Source organism: Salarias fasciatus, chromosome 5 (assembly GCF_902148845.1).
Source record: "Salarias fasciatus chromosome 5, fSalaFa1.1, whole genome shotgun sequence".
Taxonomy (NCBI): Eukaryota; Metazoa; Chordata; class Actinopteri; order Blenniiformes; family Blenniidae; genus Salarias; species Salarias fasciatus.
The window spans coordinates 549913-568540 of NC_043749.1; the positions used below are offsets into that span (position 1 = coordinate 549913).

Genomic DNA, 18628 nt, shown 5'->3' on the forward strand with positions numbered 1-18628 from the left:
GTTTCTGCCCCTGCGCTGCAGGAAGACGAGAGGCGACGTTCGGCTTCTCTCGGCTCTCCTCGGACACGCTCGGGAAAGTGGGCGTGGTCTACTCGCGCTGCGTCTGAAGGCCTGAACCAATGACGTCATTGGGTGGTACAATCGGATGATCCTCGGTGGGCGGGGTCAAAGAGGAGGATGATCCCGGGGTGGGCGGGGCCAAGAAGGAGGAAACGACCCCAGTTGGCAGACGACTCTGGAGAAGAACCGGCGCACAGGACCCGGACCGGAGAGACGGCACGCCGCCCCTCCACCGCCCCCCGAGAGCCTCCGAATAAAGTGTTTGCTTTTCAGACCGCTCCGGGCTCACCGTGTCTGCTGCGGGCTGTTCGGAGACACCGCGACGGGCTGGGAGATTAGCGCTGCGGCAGGATGGAGACGCAGATCCATGTGCCCGTGGGCTCGCCGGCCATCAGGAAAATCCCCGTCTTCGTGGACGAGCACAACGTGACGGAGGGAGCCATGAAGCTCCTGAAGGAGCTGAGACCGGCGTGGGACCCGAGCCGGGTCCACACCAAGGTGAGGCCGGCCGGGGGGGGGCAGAGGGCCGGTGGGGGGCTCGGCTAGAACTGACAGCTCCGCAGCATCACCGGCCGGCTGGAGGAGGGAGGGCCGGTGCCTGCCGAAAAGTGACTGCCTGCCGAAAAATGACTGCCCCCGACGGGAACACGCATCGGCGTGTTTCTGTATTTCTCCATTGCTCGCATACGATGTGCGGATGTTTCATAAAGTACTCTTTATGAATATTTCTAAGAGTATGTTTTTACAAATTACACACACAAACCATGATGTCCACAGACAGGCGCTTGCTTAGAAGTGACTGTGCCCTGTAACTGAGTGATGTGTGTTGATATAATGGTTTCTGTGTGTAGTTTCTAAAAACATACTCTTAGAAATACTCAATAAAGAATACTTTATGAAACATCCGCACATCGTATGCGAGCAGTGGAGGAATACAGAAACACGTCGATGTGCGTTCCCGTCGGGGGCAGTCACTTTCCGGCAGAACACCTGGAGAGGTGATCCACCACCCGGCTGGAGGAGGGAGAGCCGGGGAGGTGATCCACCACCCGGCTGGAGGGAGGGGAGAGGTGATCCACCACCCGGCTGGAGGGAGGGGGAGCCGGGGAGGTGATCCACCACCCGGCTGGAGGAGGGAGGGCGGGGAGGTGATCCACCACCCGGCTGGAGGGAGGGAGGGCCGGGGAGGTGATCCACCACCCGGCTGGAGGAGGGAGGGCGGGGAGGTGATCCACCAGCTGATTCATTCATTCAGCTCTTGGGTTTCATCAGAACATTCATGTTCTCTGGAGGCTGCTGAAGACAGAGTTCTGTGGTGTTTCCTGTGTGGTCGGAGCTTTAGCAGGAAGTGAGCATCGGGCAGACTCCATCCTCCTTAACCCCCACTGTAACCATTACTAACCCTCTTTAACCAGCACTACCCCCCCTCACACTAGCTCTGTCACTTCCTGCCTTTCTGAGCTTCCTGTGGGTTATCAGGTTACGCTCCACAGACTCTATTATAAGTAACCAGACCCTCAGACCCCAGTAGACCCCCCCCCCCAAGAGAATAAGTTCTAAATAAACTCACCTGTTAAAACTAAAGGATGGATCACGCCCAGCCTCAGCATCCCTCCCAACTCCTCCCTGCCATCCCACCCTGACCCCTCCCGACCCTCACTGAAGCTCACAAAGTCAGTAAAACCAGCTTCATGACCTTTAACCTTTCACTACATGTTGGTAGATTTTCTCTGTGTCGGTGCCTGCAGCCACTCTGGTCATTGTTAGTTTAACTTCATTATAAAATAAAGTTTTTTCACAAACTGTTTTAACTAAATAGTGAAATTACAGTTGAGGTGAGTTTTCACTTCCGGCCTGCAGGATCAGTGAGGTGTTTATAAAGAACAGGTTTCTGGAATATCACACATCAGTTACAGCAGTGAAACATGACCGTAGACCCCCAAATAATGTTCATGATGTGTTTTTCCAATTCAGTGCTCATTCTCTCGGCTCAGTTTACACCAGCTGTGCCTGTTTGCTTTTGTTTTTTTTTTTAGTTTTTCTATCGAAGATGCATATTAGGTCCAAACCGTCTGGACTTCTGCTCTGGAGGAGCAAAAAGTTTTCAGTGTGACTCATTCACGGTGTGAAAATGGCTGAGATGACAAAAGAAGAGGGTGTGGAGCAGTTGGTATTTTAAAAGAATCTTAGTTCAGTTGTTTGGACTGACTTTGGGTTTGAAAAGAAAGACGTGGAGCCAAATGTCGGTTGTGTCGCCGTCCAGCAGGCAGATCCAGAGGAAACACGTCTAATTTGTACCAACACCTGAAGACTCACCGCTACACATTACAGAGACGTGGACAAGTCGTAGGTTATTCTCTCTCTCCCCCGATCGCCCCACAGCTCCAGCCTTCATCCAGCGTGTGGTTGCGCTCGTCTTTCTCCATGAAAACATGAAGCGCAGCCCAAGAATGTGAGGGAAGACGACCCAGAGCAGGATTGCTAAACTGATTGTGATCTAAGAATATTAAAGCAATAAGGATTCATTTTTTTTTACCCTTTATCTTTAGAGGCTGGCGAGTTTTTTTTTTTTTTTTTTTTTTTTTTGGTGAGTTGAAGTTGGTTTCACAGTGGTGCCTATTTGCGGTTCTGGTTTTTAATTTCCGTTTATTTCACGTTGAAAACTGTCGTCTAAGTAATTTTCTGTGAACCATGCAAGAACGACCAGTATTGAATTACAGTTTCGACAGCGTTGGATTTTAATTATTTTGTTATTTCATTAAAACGACGCGCTCTTTTTTTTTTTTTTCCAAACGTGATGCAGACAGCACGGTGGCGTCTCGCTGCCGCTGCCTGAAGCTTTGTCAGTTTAGTTTACATTCGGTTATTTTATTTGTCAACTTGAGCAAGACCATGTAAAAGTAACAAGAATTTTTTTGACCATAATTTTAGCTGTTTTCTGCATTTGAAAGAATAAAATGTGAAAATCGCAAATTGAATCACAATTGCAGTATTGGTCAGAAAAATCGTAATTAGGTTTTTTTTGTCAAAATCGTGCAGTCCTAGTTCCCAGTATTTGCTTCAGTGTCGTAACGCTACAATATGATTTGTTGGTGTTCCACAGCGTAGTGAATGAGCGGATTATAACATGTCCACCAAAGTGTTTTGGGGTTGTTGGATTGTGTATTTGATGAGTTTGACGAGGGGAACCAAAAATACCATCCACTTCCATTGTGTCCGTCCCGAAAACCTTCCCAGACTCACCTCTGGATAAACAACAGCTCGTCCTCACAATAAAAGTAAGTATGCTGTTCGAAATGACTAAGGAATTGCGCTAAATGGACCAATTTGCCAAAATGTTGAAGTATCCCTTTAAGGAGTTTGCACGTTTTATGTGAAACAGCGCCCCCTGCAGGCCTTGGGCGTAATGTAGCTTAGTGAAAAACTCGTGCCTGTGGCTTGCGTGCACGGAAGAGGGGAACTCCTTCCTCGCTCTTTTAGTAAAAAGCTCGGGTAAAATGTAAGTTTCTTCTACCTGGTGGAGTCTGTGTGGAGCTGTGGCAGTGCTAGAAGCCAGTCTGTTCTTACTTTCTGGAAGATCCTGGTCAGTTGTTGCTCACTAAGCATCTGGCGGAGTAATGGCGGACAAAACGAAACCTAACTAAATCAGGCCAGCCGGAGCGCGCATTACATCATTCTTTTCAAATTCTCCCCAAAAAAATTCTGGTGCCGGACCGGCACTGCAGCTTTCAAGTGACAATTTAGTGCTGTTAGCGGTACTTCTAATGAATATGTCAGGGCACGTTGTACACATCATTAGAAATGTGTAACATATTTATGGTGGAAAAAAAGCATTTTTAAAGTTGAAAAACTCCTTAATGCACCTTTTAAATTGAATCAACTTTAATGGTAAAGCTGGATTAGCTTCATCACTTCTTGGTGTTGTGATCTGTTGTCTGCATTAGAAACAGGACATGTGATCTGCTTTCCCTGTCTCTGCTGAATGAGTCAGTTTGCTTCTTTATCACGTCTCTCTGCTCTCATATCAAATGTTTCTGTGGCTGATAACAGAAGGATTAGCCTCCGATGAAGGACTTTTGTTTTCTCTGGGGGAGGAGTTTGGATCTGGAGAACGATCCTGGTGGGTCACAAAGACTTCTCAAAGAATTTCCTCAGAAAACAAGGGGTCGAGCTCCGAGGCCACCTGTGGCTCTTCAGCCGCTCCGCGGTGGAATGAAGCTTTCACACAGTTATTCATTTAAAAAACAACGATCATTTATCAGAATTTAGTGTTATTTCAACATTACACCTGGTGTAGACACAACTGTTTGGAGGAAAGCTATTTTGTGAAACTCGCACTGCTTCAGTGTGATACTTTCTGAATCCCAGATGGGGATTTCAGTGTGGAAATAGCAGTAAATGTTTCAGTTCTGGTCTTTGAAATTAGCATCAAACCGTCTGAAGCTCGCTTCTCCTTTTCGAGTGTCTCTATCACGACTCTGCCACAGCGTTGTCAGCACTGAGAGGAGCTGGCAAACGGGGATTCACCACAGTTCTGCTAACGGCGCAGCCCTGTGGCGCTCTGCGGTGGTTTTTCCAAGTTTCATTTCATCAATAGTCCAAAATGTGCAGACCCTGCAAACTTCTAAGACTTACCATTACCAGTCTTCACCACTCAACGGCGTACGTGCCCGTGTTTAATATTGACGTTAAAGAGGCGTTCGTGTACCTGACTAAAGTGTGTGAACGGTGGGTAATATTTGCTCTATTGATTGATCATGAAATGTGATCTGGTTACATTTGCAGATTACTGCAGTTGGAGAAACATCATTGAGCCACGAAGACTCTTGAGTGTCACACTTTCTGAACAAGATTCACGTCCATGTCTCTGTTTCTCCCTCATTATCACTTCATCAGAGTATTACATTATTTAAGTAGAAGTCATCTGGTTCTTTCAAAGGGTTTAAACCCTGAAATACATCTGGAACAAATGCACCAAACCTTCTGGAAAGAGTTCTGAGTTCAGTGGTTTCACAGTTTTGCGTCTTCTTCATCATGCAGAAGTGAAAGTGTCTCTGAAAGCTCTGTAACCCGATCGGAGCGTTTTTCTAATGAATGAATCCTGAGTGATGAGGCCAGATAAAGAGGAGAGGAAGATCATTAAAAGGCGCAGTCTGTGCTCGTTGTCGAGGAACGGTCCCTCCGAAGGTCGTCCGGGGAGCGGGGCTGCTGCCCGTCCTGCTGAACTGAGCCAGAGATTCTTGTTGGGGGTGAACACCGTTTAGAGCTCCCATGGCAGTAAAAGACTCTCAGCAGGCTGTTCAGACGGTCTGGTCCCCAAAGGACCTCCGTCCAACACAGGTCGCTCTTTCCAGGTCCGTTCTTCACGTGTTGACTTTAGTTTTTCGAACGGCGTCACGGTGTGGCGTTGAACGCAGGGTGCCGGGTCGCTTCGTACTCCTTCGAGTCCCATTTGGAGGGACGACCGCAACCGTCAGCTACTGGCGAGGGCTTTGAATTAAACGCCATCAAGTATAAACCCTTGGAGAGATGACAAACTGTCCTTTACAAAAAGATATGAAATCGCATCAGGAAGTGTTTGTCCACGTGAAACGGTGAAGAGAAGTGTGGTTGGAGTCAGATCTCACAGGGTTCCCGCTCTGCTCCTGATGGCAGCAGCCAGTGTGTCCAGCGAGTGTGTTATCGGCCCGAGTCCTCGGGGAAAGGAGGATGCATTATTGATAGCAGGTAAACGGATCGAGTGTCTGAGTGTCACAGTCGGGTCGGAGCTGCTGGAGGAAGTGACGGTCAGCGCCGCGGCAGGCCAGTTAGTACTGTATCTGTGTGTTTACACTCTGTCGGTGTGTATCAGGCCAGAGCAGCTGAGCCAGGTGAGCTTCACTGAGGTGTTACACATGAGGGGACTCTTATTTTGATAGGGCGGGAAGAACCGAGGCCCCGAGGAGGAGCGGCGGGCCGGCTGTGCCGCACCCCTCCAGCCCGCCTCGGGGGTTCGTCGCGGTGCCGGGCCCACCCCATATGGTCCAATGTTTACCTCCGCCCGGGTGCCAGCCCGTCGCTGTCTGGTCGACGTATTGATCGCCGGTGTTAGCGGCGCTTTGTGCGGCGGGCAGACGGGATCAGTGGCGTCGTATGCCTGTTTATGAACGGTCATAACAGGGATTCCTGCTCGCCCGTCTTTGTGGCGAGCCGCGTGAGGAATGCCAGATATGCGTGAGTGAGCGTCTGGGCCGAGGAGCGTCGCGGCCAGATGTATGTTGTTATTGTGTACTCTGAGGGGAGGGGGCTGGGGGTCGGGGGGGGGGGGGCGGGCGGACCCAACCAATGGCTTTCACCGGACGTGTCGCTGTCGTTCACATGTCTGAGGTCTCAGACGCCGCAGTGGTCTTTTTACTGGAAGCCCGGTGTTGATGCAGCGCGACACGGCGACAAACACACACAAACCGATGACAGATTAAAAAGTGCATCGTAAAGCAAACAGCAGAGGGCAGTGTCGGAGTTTTGAGCGCTTCTCTTCCTGAAATAACACTCCTCAACACTCTCCAGTGTCACGGTGGCTTTTCCAGGTTGGAAAATTGAAATAGCTTGAACAACGAACAAGATCGAAACAACCTGCAAACACTGGTGAAAAGGTTTTCTTCAGACTTTATTTTATGTGAGATTTGTTTTAAAATTCATCCAAAGACATTTGAAGTCATTCCTTTACAAAATGCTGAGGAAGGCTGGTTTTGGTGTGGAGGCTCTGATCGCTGCTGTTCCTCTGGCAGCTCTTCACCGATGGAACCACCAACAAGCTGGTGGGCTTCTACGTGGACGAGCGCCCGGAGGACGTGGTCCTGGTCCGAGTGTACGGCAACAAGACGGAGCTGATCGTGGACAGAGACAACGAGCTGCGCAGCTTCCAGGTAGAGCTGCAGAGCTTCGTCAGCAGGTCCCTGTGAACGCTGTGTCCTGATGTGTGTGTGTGTGTGTGTGTGTGTGTGTGTGTGTGTGTGTGTGTGACGCGCTCCAGGTGCTGCACGCCAACGGCTGCGCTCCGCGGCTCTACTGCTCCTTCCAGAACGGCATCTGCTACGAGTTCATACAGGGCGAGGCTCTGGGGCCGCAGGACGTCAGGGACCCCGCTCTGCTCAGGTCAGGAACCGGCCCGGGTCTCCGGACGCTCGGCGCCGTCTTTCCTCACGTCGCTCCGTCTCGGAGTGGGGACTCTGACCGTGGTGCTGCTCTGTCCCGTCAGACTGATCGCCAGAGAAATGGCTCGTATTCACGCCATCCACGCGCACAACGGCTGCATCCCCAAGCCGGACCTGTTTATCACCATGCAGAAGTACTTCTCCCTCGTGGCCACGGAGTTCACCGAGCAGGCCTCCAACGCCAGGTGAGCCCCCGCCCCGTCGGCCCGCCGCTCTTTGGGGGGGTCCGTTCGGTTTCTCCTGAACATGAGAGGACCCGAGAGCGACCGACGGACAACAGTTGAGCCCGTCTCTCACATGTACTCCGCCCGTCCGGTGAAGTCGGTCTCAGTCCTTCTGTGTTTGAGGAAACGAGGAGGTCTTGACGGGTCGGCGGCCGCAGGGCCGGATCTAAAATGGGGAACGACGGAGTCGCCAAAAGAGGGACGGAAAAGCAGGTGAAGGGCGAAGACTGCGCTTTGCTCGGGCTTCAGAAGAACAGCTGACATGTTCAGTTCCTCGCATTCTCTGCGATGACAGGTGTTTCCAGGCACGCTGGCGCTCCTGTTCTGACCGGTTCTTCATGTTTCGGTTGGCTCGGTTTCCTCGCCGCGCTGCTGGGAGTGGAGATGGACTCTCCTCCGGGTTGTTCCTCAACCCGTGGAGCCAGAGCAGAGTGTTTCATAATCTGGCCGGCCGCCCGCTCGCCGCTCATACCTCCGTCCCGATGGCCGTTAGATTAAGTCCGGCCCGTGGCTTATATAACCCTAACTGGATTATGGCGCCCGAGGCATGCGGCGCCGCCTGCAGATGTTCGCTCGGCTCGGTGCGTCGGGTCGCTTCGCCCTCCTCCCTGGCAACGCAGGCGGCTCCTCGGGCCTCCCAGGGAAAGTCCGTTTATCTGCCCGGCAGTAAAAACGTCTGCTGGCGTTACTCAGGACGCGGGGAGCGAAGCGAGGAATCAGTCCACCGTCCAGAGCAGCTTCGGCCCAGCAGGCGCCGGAGCGCTTCACGGCGGCGGCGTGGCTCTTCCTCTCCTCTCCTGCTCGGGGTTAAGCCCCTTAAGCCCATTACCGAGCACTGAGGGTCTCAGCACCTGCACTCTGGCTCGCTGTTTCCCAGCAGGCCTCACTCCTGCACGCTAGTGAGAACAAGCACAAACGGCCTGACCCCATCCCACCGAGGCCTCGCCTCGCCTCGCCTCGCCTCGCCGCTCCCCGGAGCCTCCTCCGGTTTCCACGCCGCACGCCACCCTCAGGTTATTTGTCTTGGTGAGGAGGAGGAGGAGGAGGAAGGGGGGCGTCCCGTACAGTGGAGCCGGCAGGACTGTGAGAAAACGCCGACCTTCCTTCTGTTTCCTGTCCTCCGTCCAGAATCCAGCAGGAGGTCCCCAGCAAGGCGGTGCTGGAGCAGGAGATGGTGTGGATGAAGGAGCATCTGTCGGCGCTGGGCTCGCCGGTGGTGCTCTGCCACAACGACCTGCTCTGCAAGAACATCATCTACAACAGCAAGGAGGGTAGGGCGCCGCTGCAAGCTTCACCTCCCGCATCGCACCGTCAGGTTTAACTCCAGAGGGTTTCATATCCTTCTCTCTGGATCATGACGAATGGCAAAAAAGCAACAGTTGGTAAAATGGGGACGATCGCTCGTCTCTCTCCAGGTCACGTTCGCTTCATCGACTACGAATATTCCAGCTACAACTACCAGGCCTTCGACATCGGAAACCACTTCATCGAGTTCGCAGGTTGGTCCGGTCACTGTGGACATTAGGGGTGGGGGGGTAACTGTGTGTAGGGATGTCCCGATCCGATCACGTGATCGGAAATCAGCCCCGATCACGTGATTATGGACTCGCTCGGGATCGGAAGTTTCCTCCCGATTTGGACTCGGTTGGATACATATGTTTATTTTTTCTTTAATTTCCTTTTTAACCCGTTGAAGCCGGGACACAGTTACAGTAGTGGCGTTGTTGCGCAATTCTATCATTAAACCCGGAAGCGCTGTAGCGCAGTTCTACCATTGGCGCTGGGTCTTTTCTTCTTCTTCTTTGCACTAATCAGCTGTTTCTTGGGCAATGAAATGCATCAAACTCGCGCATATGCATCGCTGATCCTGTTTCCGGGTCCAGTGTTGCTGCACTGCCTCCTAACTCTGTATTGAACGTTTCTGGCCACTGCTGCACACTGAAGCATGCTTCAGCGGGAATGCGTGCCCGGCTTCAATGGGTTAAATGAGATGTTTTTAGGTTTTCCGCGCAACAGAAAGATGTAATTAAAGAGAAAATTAATTTATTTTCTGATTGTTATTTTAGTCACAGAAATGCACTGTTGTAAGTGTTGTTTTGAATTGACGTTAAGAAAATAAAAAGAGAACTTTTCAGAAGATTTTTTTTTAGTTTTTTTTTTTATAGATAATGTACATATTTTACTACATTAGAAAAGAATCGGATTGGGACTCGGACTCGGACTCGTTGGCAAACAAACCCGATCGGGACGTCAGTAACTGTGTGTGTGTGTTTGCGTTTGTGTGTGTGAGGAGGCATGAGCGAGCTGGACTACGAGCTGTACCCCAGCAGGGAGCTGCAGATGGACTGGCTCAGAGTTTACCTGCAGGCCTACAAACTCTTCACCAAGAAGACCGAGGAGGTCAGCCCGGCCGAGCTGGAGAGGCTCTACGTACAGGTCAACAAGTTCGCTCTGGTGAGAGACACACACACACACGCACACACACACACACCCGCGCTGTAGGTGTGAGGAGCTCCAGCTGATCCCGTGTCTTTCATTCCTCTTGTCAAGGCGTCACACTTCTTCTGGGGCTTCTGGGCGCTCATCCAGGCCAGATACTCCTCCATCGACTTCGACTTCCTGGGGTGAGTTTCTGTGGGAAAGTGTCCCCCCCCCCCCCCCCCCCCCCCCCCCCCCGCTGTGTGCTGCCCCCCCCCCGTGCCCGTGGAGAGTGTCAGCTGAGGGGAAGCGGGGCATTGTGAAGGGAAAGCGATCGCCCTCTCTGTTCCCTGAGCCTCATGTGTAACACACACCCCTCCTCACACTGACGCTGGTCTCTATCGCAGCTTTCTCTCACATGACCCTCAGTTTTCATTCAGTCTCTAAAAAGTGGTCCGAACCCCGAACCCGTCCTCAGTAGGGAGCTTAGAGCTTCTTCACGTTTCACTTTTGCATTTTTATTTCAAAGCAACGAACGTTGTTCGTTAAACTTCACCAGTAAAAACGCTGACAGCCACGTCGCGTTCATGTTTGGCCACTAGTGGGTGCTAACCAACACTCTCACACTCCTGTCTTTTTATACTGTCTGTCTTCTTTCTCTCTATCATGTGTCTCTGTTGTCTCACTTTCCTCTTTGTATCTCTCCCCTGTCTTGTTTCTCATCTCTCTCGTCTCACTCTCTTCTCTGTCGTCTCACTCCTGTCGGTCCCTCATCTCACTCCCATCTCTCATGGTCTCACCCTCATCTCACTCTCATGTGTCCTTCGTCTCACTATCGTGTCACCCTGGTCTTACTCCCTCGTCTCTCCCTTGTCTCACTCTTCTCGCTCCCTGGTCCCACCCTCTCGTCTCTGCCTCATCTCTCCGTTGTCTCACCCTCGTCTCTCTTATCTCACTCTCTTGTCTCACCCCCATCTCTCTTGTCCTACCCTCTTTTCTCACTCTCTCGTCTCGCTGCGGTCTCACTCCCCGTCTTGCTTTTGTCTCACTTTCGTCTGTCCCCCATCTCACTCATGTCTCCCTCATGTCACCCTTGTCTCACTCTGTCATCTCTCCCTCGTCTCACACTCTCGTCTCTCCCTCATCTCAGTTGCCTCACTCCTGTCTCACTCCTCTGTGTCCCTCTCGTCTGTCCCCACCTCACTCTCCCATATTGTCTCACTCTGGTCTCACTCTCTCCTCTCGTCTCACTCTTGTCTCCTGCAGCTATGCCGTTCTGCGGTTCAACCAGTACTTCAAGACCAAGCCGGAGGTGATGTCCCTGCAGGTCCCAGAGTGAGGCGGCGCCGGAGGAAGAGAGGAGAAGACGAGCCGCTGGGACGTCCTGTGGGGGGGGTGGAGGGGTTGTGGGGGGGTGGGGGGGGGGGGGGGGGAGGGGGTGGGGGGGGGGGTGATGGAGATGCCGCTCACTCCCACCTGGCCTTTGCTCTAACTCTTCCCCTCCTGCTTCAAGCGCGATGACTCTTCTCTTTCCTCCAAACTGTAGCTCGACTCGGCTCGCCTGAGAATTGCAAATCTTGTATGAATGTGTGTGTGTGTGTGAGTGACAGTGTGTGTGTGCGCAGGTGTCCCTGCGTGTCTTTGTTCACTTGCGGGCGTCGGGTTTGAGCCCGGCCCTGTGGGCGTGGCCGGGCGGAGGCTGCAGGTGGTGTAACGCTTCCTGCTCCTCCTCTCTGCTGCTGCGCTTCAGCAGCAAGACGCCTTCTGTCGGTTCCTCCCAGAATGCCCTGCTGCCGCCGCCACCGCCGCCTGGAGGTGTGGAACCTCTGCCTCCCTCTCCCGGTCTCCTCTGGCTCGGTCCGGATCACTGTTGTGTTGTAGCAGTCAGTGACGGAGCGCAGCTTCATGGACTTTATTTATTCGCGTGAGGACACTGTGGATTCCTTCACATCTCAGGTTCACAGCTCCTCAGCTGGGGTTGCTGTGCTTGGCTTCCAGTAGCAGTACTGTCGCAGGAGGAGGGGGAGGAGGAGGAGGGGGAGGAGGAGGAGGAGGGTGATGGTGCAGATCTGCCCATGAGCCGGTTTTTCCGCCGTCTTGACTTTTATGGCTACATTGAGTCGCTTGGTTAAACTTTCCATTTAAACTTTCCAGGCATGTTGGAAAATCCCGACCTGGCTCGCCCTCCTCCTCCTCCTCCTCCTCCTCCTCCTCCTCCTCCAGCCCGTTCTCCTTCATGTCCTCCGTCAGGTGACGGATCCGACCTGCTGAAGTTGAATTCAGGCTCGTCTGTGATGGTGAAGAACTGTTTGTCCCCTCAAAGCACATTTTCACTCTGGTTCAGCCATCATGAAAGAAACAATCCCCCACAGCCACTGATCTGAACGCTCCCCGAACTTATGAATTCATTGTCAAACACTTAGAAGTTATCATCTGTTGTGCAATGATGAAGTAATCAAACCTCCACAGTTGTCATAACCCCCTCCACACACACACACACACACACACACACACACACACACACTCACTCACTCACGGTTCAAACCTTTGTCCCGGGCCGCCGGTGTCGTGTCACCAGCGGGTTTAATAATTGACCGGCCGAGCGGCTTCGGACGCCACGTGTTTTCAGACGGACGCGGTGGGAACGTCACGCTGCCGGCTCTGATCTCCCAGAGAGAAGCGAGGATTTACTGCTCTGACGACACGTCTGGCAGTAACCAGCGTTTCCAAGGCTCAGTAGTTATTGATTCAAGGTGATTAGCTTTGCAAGCTGATGCCAGCAAAGTCTGCTTTGTAGATGTGCAGAAAGGGAGGGGGGGGGGGGCTAAATTAGTGAAGTTGCTGCTTGAACGCACAATTCTGCCGCCGCGGGAGGAAACGGAGCGACGTGGAGCTTTATTTAGAGAATCTCAGACACATTCCTCCTGACAACTTTGGACCAGTCACCACCTTAATCCACGGTGTTGTTCACTCCGTTTACTCCGAAATGTGAAGTTAGAAACGTTAGCGTTAGCTTCGGTTCATCACGCTCTGAAATCATGTCTCTGTTCAGCTTTCACTGCAGATCATCAGCCCTGTTCTCTCCAACAACGGTCTTAAACATGAACCTTTTCTGGATAATCCCTCTGCCTTTGCCGAGTTTAAACTTGAAACAAGAGCTCTTAATTTGAAATCCTAACATGCTGTCTTGCAGTGTTAATGGAGGTTTTTCCTGTGACGTCTCCTGTCCCAGGGTCAGATCGGAAACACATCAACAGACATGAAATACAGTAAATGGAGGATTTTAGTGAAATCCAGCCGTCTTGGACTGAACGATGAGTGGAACTGCTGTTAAATGAATCAGTTATTAAATGACATATTTATGTGAAGCTTTTGCACTGTTGCTGAACCTGGAGGTTGTCCTTGTTTTTAATCATTAACATTCCTGGATGCGTGCTGGGTCGAGGCTCCTTCATGCCTCCGTGCTTCAGGACCGCTGCCGTGCACGCGGAGCTCATGACGGTATGCGGTGTGCATGTACAGCCAGAGTGGCGTGGAGAGCATGAAGGACCCTGACCAGGGATTACGTCAAATATTCCCAGCACATGCATTTAATGTGCATTTATTTGTGTGTGTGTGTGTGTGTGTGTGTGTGTGTGTGCTGACTGCTCTGATCGACTCCTCTCACGTCGGGCCTTTAATCGTATTTCAAAGCAGTTTATTTATTGGTGAATCTTGTAGAAGCACTCCAACGCGGTCGGCGTCACGGCGTTTGCAGTTCTTCCACAGCGACTCTCCTGGTGTGCGACTGTACTAACCATTCTGCGAAACACTGTACCGGAACTACGTTTGTTTGCGTTTTTCTTTGTATGCCGACGTGGACTTTTTGTAACGGCTTCGACTTGAATGGTAGAGTGAAGGAGGCGTGCAGACGGGGATGTAAATACTGTGAAAAGCTGACTGAACAGGGATGCTTGACAACTCTGTAGGCGTGACAGCAAGAAGTGTTTAACAGTTGTGGGTAAATATTCCTATTAAAAGTTTAAAAGCTGTCTGTGTGTCTACTGCTTGTCTTTGAATGGTGTTTCTTTGCTGTGCCTTCACCTCGGTGGAAAGCCCCCTGGCGCTAAGTGGAGCTGGCGAGGACGTCCCCGCGGGACGCCCGAGTCCTGCAGCCAAGCAATTATCCAACCGAGCGCAGCCTCCAGAGGGACATGATGATTTAAAGAAGAAAAAACCCACCAAACACAATTAACACAACCAATTTATTGTCTTTGCAAAAACAAAACCACAGAAACTCTGGAAACATAGAAATGTACACCTTTAAATTACACAAGCTCTTTTAAACAAAATAAAGTCTCTTTCTATATTTACATCAGCAGGGGTAACGGCGGCACTCCACCGCCGTCAGATTAAACCGCTTCCTCTGATAACCATCTCTGTACACGGCGTGCTGAGGACGAGTCCCGGCCCTGAGCTCTGCAGCCGCCGCTCCTTCCCCACGTTTTGATTTGTTAGCCGGCGGCGGCGGTCAGTCCGCGGGGGCCCGCCGCCTCATGAGAACAAAGACACCAAAAGATGGATCTCGTGTCCAGAAGTGTTAGCCTGCCAGTCCAAAGCCCCGTTTGAAACACGCAGGTGAAAACGGGGCCTAAATGCTAACATGCTAAGAGCTAAACACAGCAAAAAAGAACAAAACACGTTAAAATCCGGCGTGTATTCATCCCACGAGGAGGGACTGCTATACACACACTTTGCCCATTTCTAGCTTAGCTCAACAGCTAGCTAGCATCTTTTAATCTATAGACTTATTTTACATAAATATACAAATAGAGCTTCTTAAAAATGATTTTTCAGCATTAGATTTTAAAGAAATGAACAAAAACATTCAGTCACTTTAAAGACCTCCAGTCATTTTGTACAGTGTCCGCTGACGCGTTAGCATCGTTAGCTTGGATTTGTCTCAATAGAACATTTCAAAGTCAAATCAAAAACACAGTAAGGTTGCATATGAGGAGGCTGAGCGTCCTTCATCTCTGCTTTAATGATCTGACCTGCTTTTGAAGGAAACTTCTTGTGCTTTTTATTTTCTGACACTTTCATGACTTTAGAATGTTCAGTATTAAAGTGTGTGTGTGTGTGTGTGTGTGTGTGTGTGTGTGTGTGTGTGTGTATAACAATAATATTAAAAAAGCTTGAGCTCATGAAATGGAAAACTCAAGCTGAAGCTTCCTGTGAATGGTTGGCTCAAAAACATGACCTTTATCTGCTCTGGGGAGGCTGGTGGCAAATTACAAGCGCTGGATGTGAGAAAAGATAAAAATCCCAAAACTGAACTCTTTCAAAATTTTCGTTTACAAAAAAGACATCGACTCCTAAAGAAGTTCTTCGTGGTTATCTTTTCCAAGAATAACTGCAGCCACCTGAATAGTGAGGCTGGTGTCAAATTACAAAAGGGGAGATTAAACTCCCAGAATAATTGCCTTTTGTTGTCAAAGCCCCTCAACGTTTCCTCAAACTGACATCAGCTAACTGTGATATGTTTAGTTGCTCCTACCCTATTTGCAGCCATCTCAACCATGAGGCTGATGTCAAATTACAAATAACAGCGGCACGGATATTAAAACCTAAATTTTCTTTTTTAAAGCTTTTAACGAGCTGAAATCAGCTCACACAACATTTATAATAGCTTCTGTCTGCTCCGCTTAATTGCATCAGTCTCTGTAATTTGACACCAGCCTCATCACTAACAGTTGAAGTTGATGGATATACCCAAGAGGCCCAAGAGGTCAACAACCTTTTCGTTTTTGAAACAACCCCTTTCAAAAAACATTTGTACAAGCTCAGAGCTGCTCATAACAAAGTCCTCATCTTATTTTACTGTAACTGCAGCGTCACAAGGGTGAGGCAGGTGTCAAATTACACACTTGATTCCTATAGATAAAACCCCATCAAGTCGACAAGATTATTTTGTTTGAGAATGTTCCTTGAAGGAGTTTCTTACAGCTTTTAAAACAATTCTGATGTGCTCATCTGTCATCGCAGCAGTGAGACTGGTGTCAAATTACAAGTACTTCATCCCAATCGAATGACAAAGGAGCCCTTTAAGAAACTGATGGACCATAAATGGGGTTGATAAGGATAAATCTACTCAACATATATTTCAAAAGTCCTGATTTTCAACATATGTCGACTGTGAAGCACTCCCAGTTCACAGTGGGAACTGGGGACATTCCAGTCATGCTGACAGCACCCAGGAGCATGAAGAGGATTTTGGTGTCTGTGTTCTCATTGGTGATTTGGTTGGTTCACATCAGACGATAAAACCAACAGGTGGAGTTTCTCTATCAATGCCTATATGAGATTTTAGTAAATCTGTTTTTTCATTCATTACATGTGTGACAAGTTTCACAGACCATATTTTCTGGACTATAAGTCGAGTTAAATTTGGAAAAATGAAGAAGTCATACAGTGACATCTTGTGGTTCCAGATGGTATGTACCTGGATAAGTCACTTCATGTGAGCAGCCAAACCAGGAACATTAAAGGTGCAACTTATAGTCCAGATAATACAGTAATGTTAAGAACAATATTTGGACAGAAGTGTTTTTGATGTGGATATGTCGCGTTAGCAGCTGAGAGAGAAAAAAACAGCAAACAGGACGACAAAGATAAACCAATGAACAATCAGAGAGACAAACTCAGCTGCTTTTAACACAGTGTGAATGGTAGAGAGGAACAGGGGGAACTATTAGACCAATTTGACTTTTCCATCCATCACATTTTCAATCTGGCTCTTTGGTGATAAATGTGGTTGTCATCAGCGTATTGTATGAAATTTAGAGAACCAGCCTACATAGTCAAATTGCAGTTCTAATTTAACACGAAGAATTAAACTGCCCTCAAATGCGGGTAGCTGAAGCTAAATGTGGAAAATTTACAGATCTTTAAAAAGTTTTAGGTGTGAAAGTTGATCTATGACCACTAGGTGGCGCTCACTCTTCCGTCAGCTCCACTAAACCGCTGTGGAAGTTTCAATCAAATATAAAAACCTAACTTTTCCAATTTCCTGTAAAACATTAAAAAATGTTTGTCTGGAATATCTTTTCTAACAAGAGGCTAAAAACTGAGCAATCCTGTAGACACTGTTCATACTGAAGCCCAAAACATCCTTAAATTACTGCCCGATCTATTCAGAACCATTTCATCTATTTAAAAGATGATTAAGTAATCTTAGAGGTTTGGTGGTCCTTTTCAAAAGTTTTATGACCATTTTTTCTACAAGAAAATATCTATTTTAACACATTGATGCAGCGTTTTACACAAAACATGAAAACACAACAGCTGATTGTCGAATCTGAACAAACATTTCCCTTCATTTGTCTCAACAGGTCACAGCTGACCCAGAACAGCCTCTATGTACTAAAACTGACCCTGATTCTACTAACATTAAACTGTTTTCTGGAACATTTCAGGAAAAACCAATTCATTTTGCAATCAAAGAATAAATTTACTACATTTTTACAGCTGTCAAAGGCTGAAATTCTGCCTCAAACCGCATGTGAGTTAAAAAGCAGTTTTATCTCTTTCTTATGCTAAATTCTGATAATGTTGCCTTCATGGCTGCAGTTTAGCTTCTAGTTAGCTTAGCATGGACGTCTGCAGCAGCGTTTCACATTAAGAAATATGTTTTCTCCCTCCACCAATCAGATGTGACAAATGCCAATTGATAAACTTTCATTCTGTCAATTTAGGAAATTAAACAAGTTTTGAAATATTTGATGGAAATATATAAATATTTCTGTGAATTGAAACTCACACCAGTCATGTTTCTTGTTCCACAAAATAAGAAAAATAACTGAAATAGCAGACGCTGATGCTAAGCTAACATGTCAGCCTGAACCATCCCATAAAATAATCTCACATTTCCTCCTGAAACATGAATTAGAAAAGCTTCCTGGAAGCCTGCCGATGCATTTGGGGGTTTCTTCTTCTGGAGTTAAAAAAACAAAAAAAAAAACAAAAGGGCATCATGGGAAATGTTGGACATTTGACTGAAAATGTGACTAATTCATTTCTCTCATTCGAAGCGTGTCAGGAACACCTCAGAGCACTGACTGCTCGAGTCCAGCAGGGGGCGCTGCACACAAACTGATGTGAAAGAGCCTGTTGCTGCTGTAACAGGTGGAGCAGAGCTGTTTGTGTGTGTGTGTGTGTGTGTGTGTGTGTGTGTGTGTAACTAAGCTAATTTACAAGGGACTACTTGATGTAATTGTTCCCCGTTTCCTTGTTTCATCCCCCTTCCTCCCTCTCTCTACCCCAGCATGTTGCCCCCCCTCGCCGCCGCGCCGTCCTGCCTTCAGTCCGTCAGCAGCACCAGTTCCCCCTCGCTCCGGTCCCCTCCGTCACTCTCCTCCCCCTCGCTGCACTGGGCTCTCTCCCGCTCCCGCTCCCTCTCCCGGGGCAGAGAGCTGGGGGTGTCCTGGCCGTCTGCTGCCCGGCGTGGGGCAGTTGGGACCTGGGGCAGGTAATGCTCCAGCAGCGCGGGGTGGAAGGACATGGCCGCTACAGAGACCGAACCCCCGCCGCCGCCGCCGCCATTCCCTCCTCCTCCTCCTCCTCCTCCTCCTCCTCCCCCGCCACTCCCCGGGTACTGACTGTCGCCGTGGGGGTAATGGATCTGCTGGGGGTCCGACTGGCTGCAAACACACAACACACACTCATGTGAAGACCACAGCTCCACCTGGTGGACAA

General features: G+C 49.5%; 2 protein-coding genes across 6 annotated transcripts in view; one reads left to right on the forward strand and one right to left on the reverse strand.

Moving 5' to 3' along the window:
• Positions 1-223: 223 nt before the first annotated feature.
• etnk2 (ethanolamine kinase 2) lies at positions 224-13926 on the forward strand. Of its 2 annotated transcripts, none has more exons than XM_030091927.1 (9): positions 224-558; positions 6828-6965; positions 7073-7194; positions 7298-7438; positions 8606-8748; positions 8893-8976; positions 9768-9931; positions 10028-10101; positions 11162-13926. In XM_030091927.1, exons 1-9 carry the CDS (start codon positions 412-414, stop codon positions 11232-11234), a joined length of 1086 nt encoding a protein of 361 aa, XP_029947787.1. In that variant the 5' UTR covers positions 224-411; the 3' UTR covers positions 11235-13926. The 2 variants fall into 2 exon arrangements, with proteins under 2 accessions (XP_029947787.1, XP_029947789.1); XM_030091929.1 differs by having other exon boundaries at positions 9771-9931.
• A 4302-nt stretch (positions 13927-18228) lies between these two features.
• Positions 18229-18628, reverse strand: part of sox13 (SRY-box transcription factor 13) — a 45810-nt gene continuing 45410 nt past the window's right edge. For all 4 annotated transcript variants that reach the window (XM_030091925.1, XM_030091926.1, XM_030091923.1 and 1 more), the window contains one exon: positions 18229-18573. In XM_030091925.1, the coding sequence (XP_029947785.1) occupies positions 18234-18573 (340 nt within the window). In that variant the 3' untranslated portion in view covers positions 18229-18233. The remainder of the gene's footprint in view (positions 18574-18628) is intronic.

Excerpts from the sequence above, each read along its gene's own strand:
- etnk2 (XM_030091927.1), top strand. The coding sequence starts at position 412 with ATGGAGACGCAGATCCATGTGCCCGTGGGCTCGCCGGCCATCAGGAAA. Across the intron at positions 559-6,827 it reads CGAGCCGGGTCCACACCAAG|CTCTTCACCGATGGAACCAC; the intron begins GTGAGGCCGGCC and ends TTCCTCTGGCAG. Across the intron at positions 8,749-8,892 it reads CATCTACAACAGCAAGGAGG|GTCACGTTCGCTTCATCGAC; the intron begins GTAGGGCGCCGC and ends GTCTCTCTCCAG.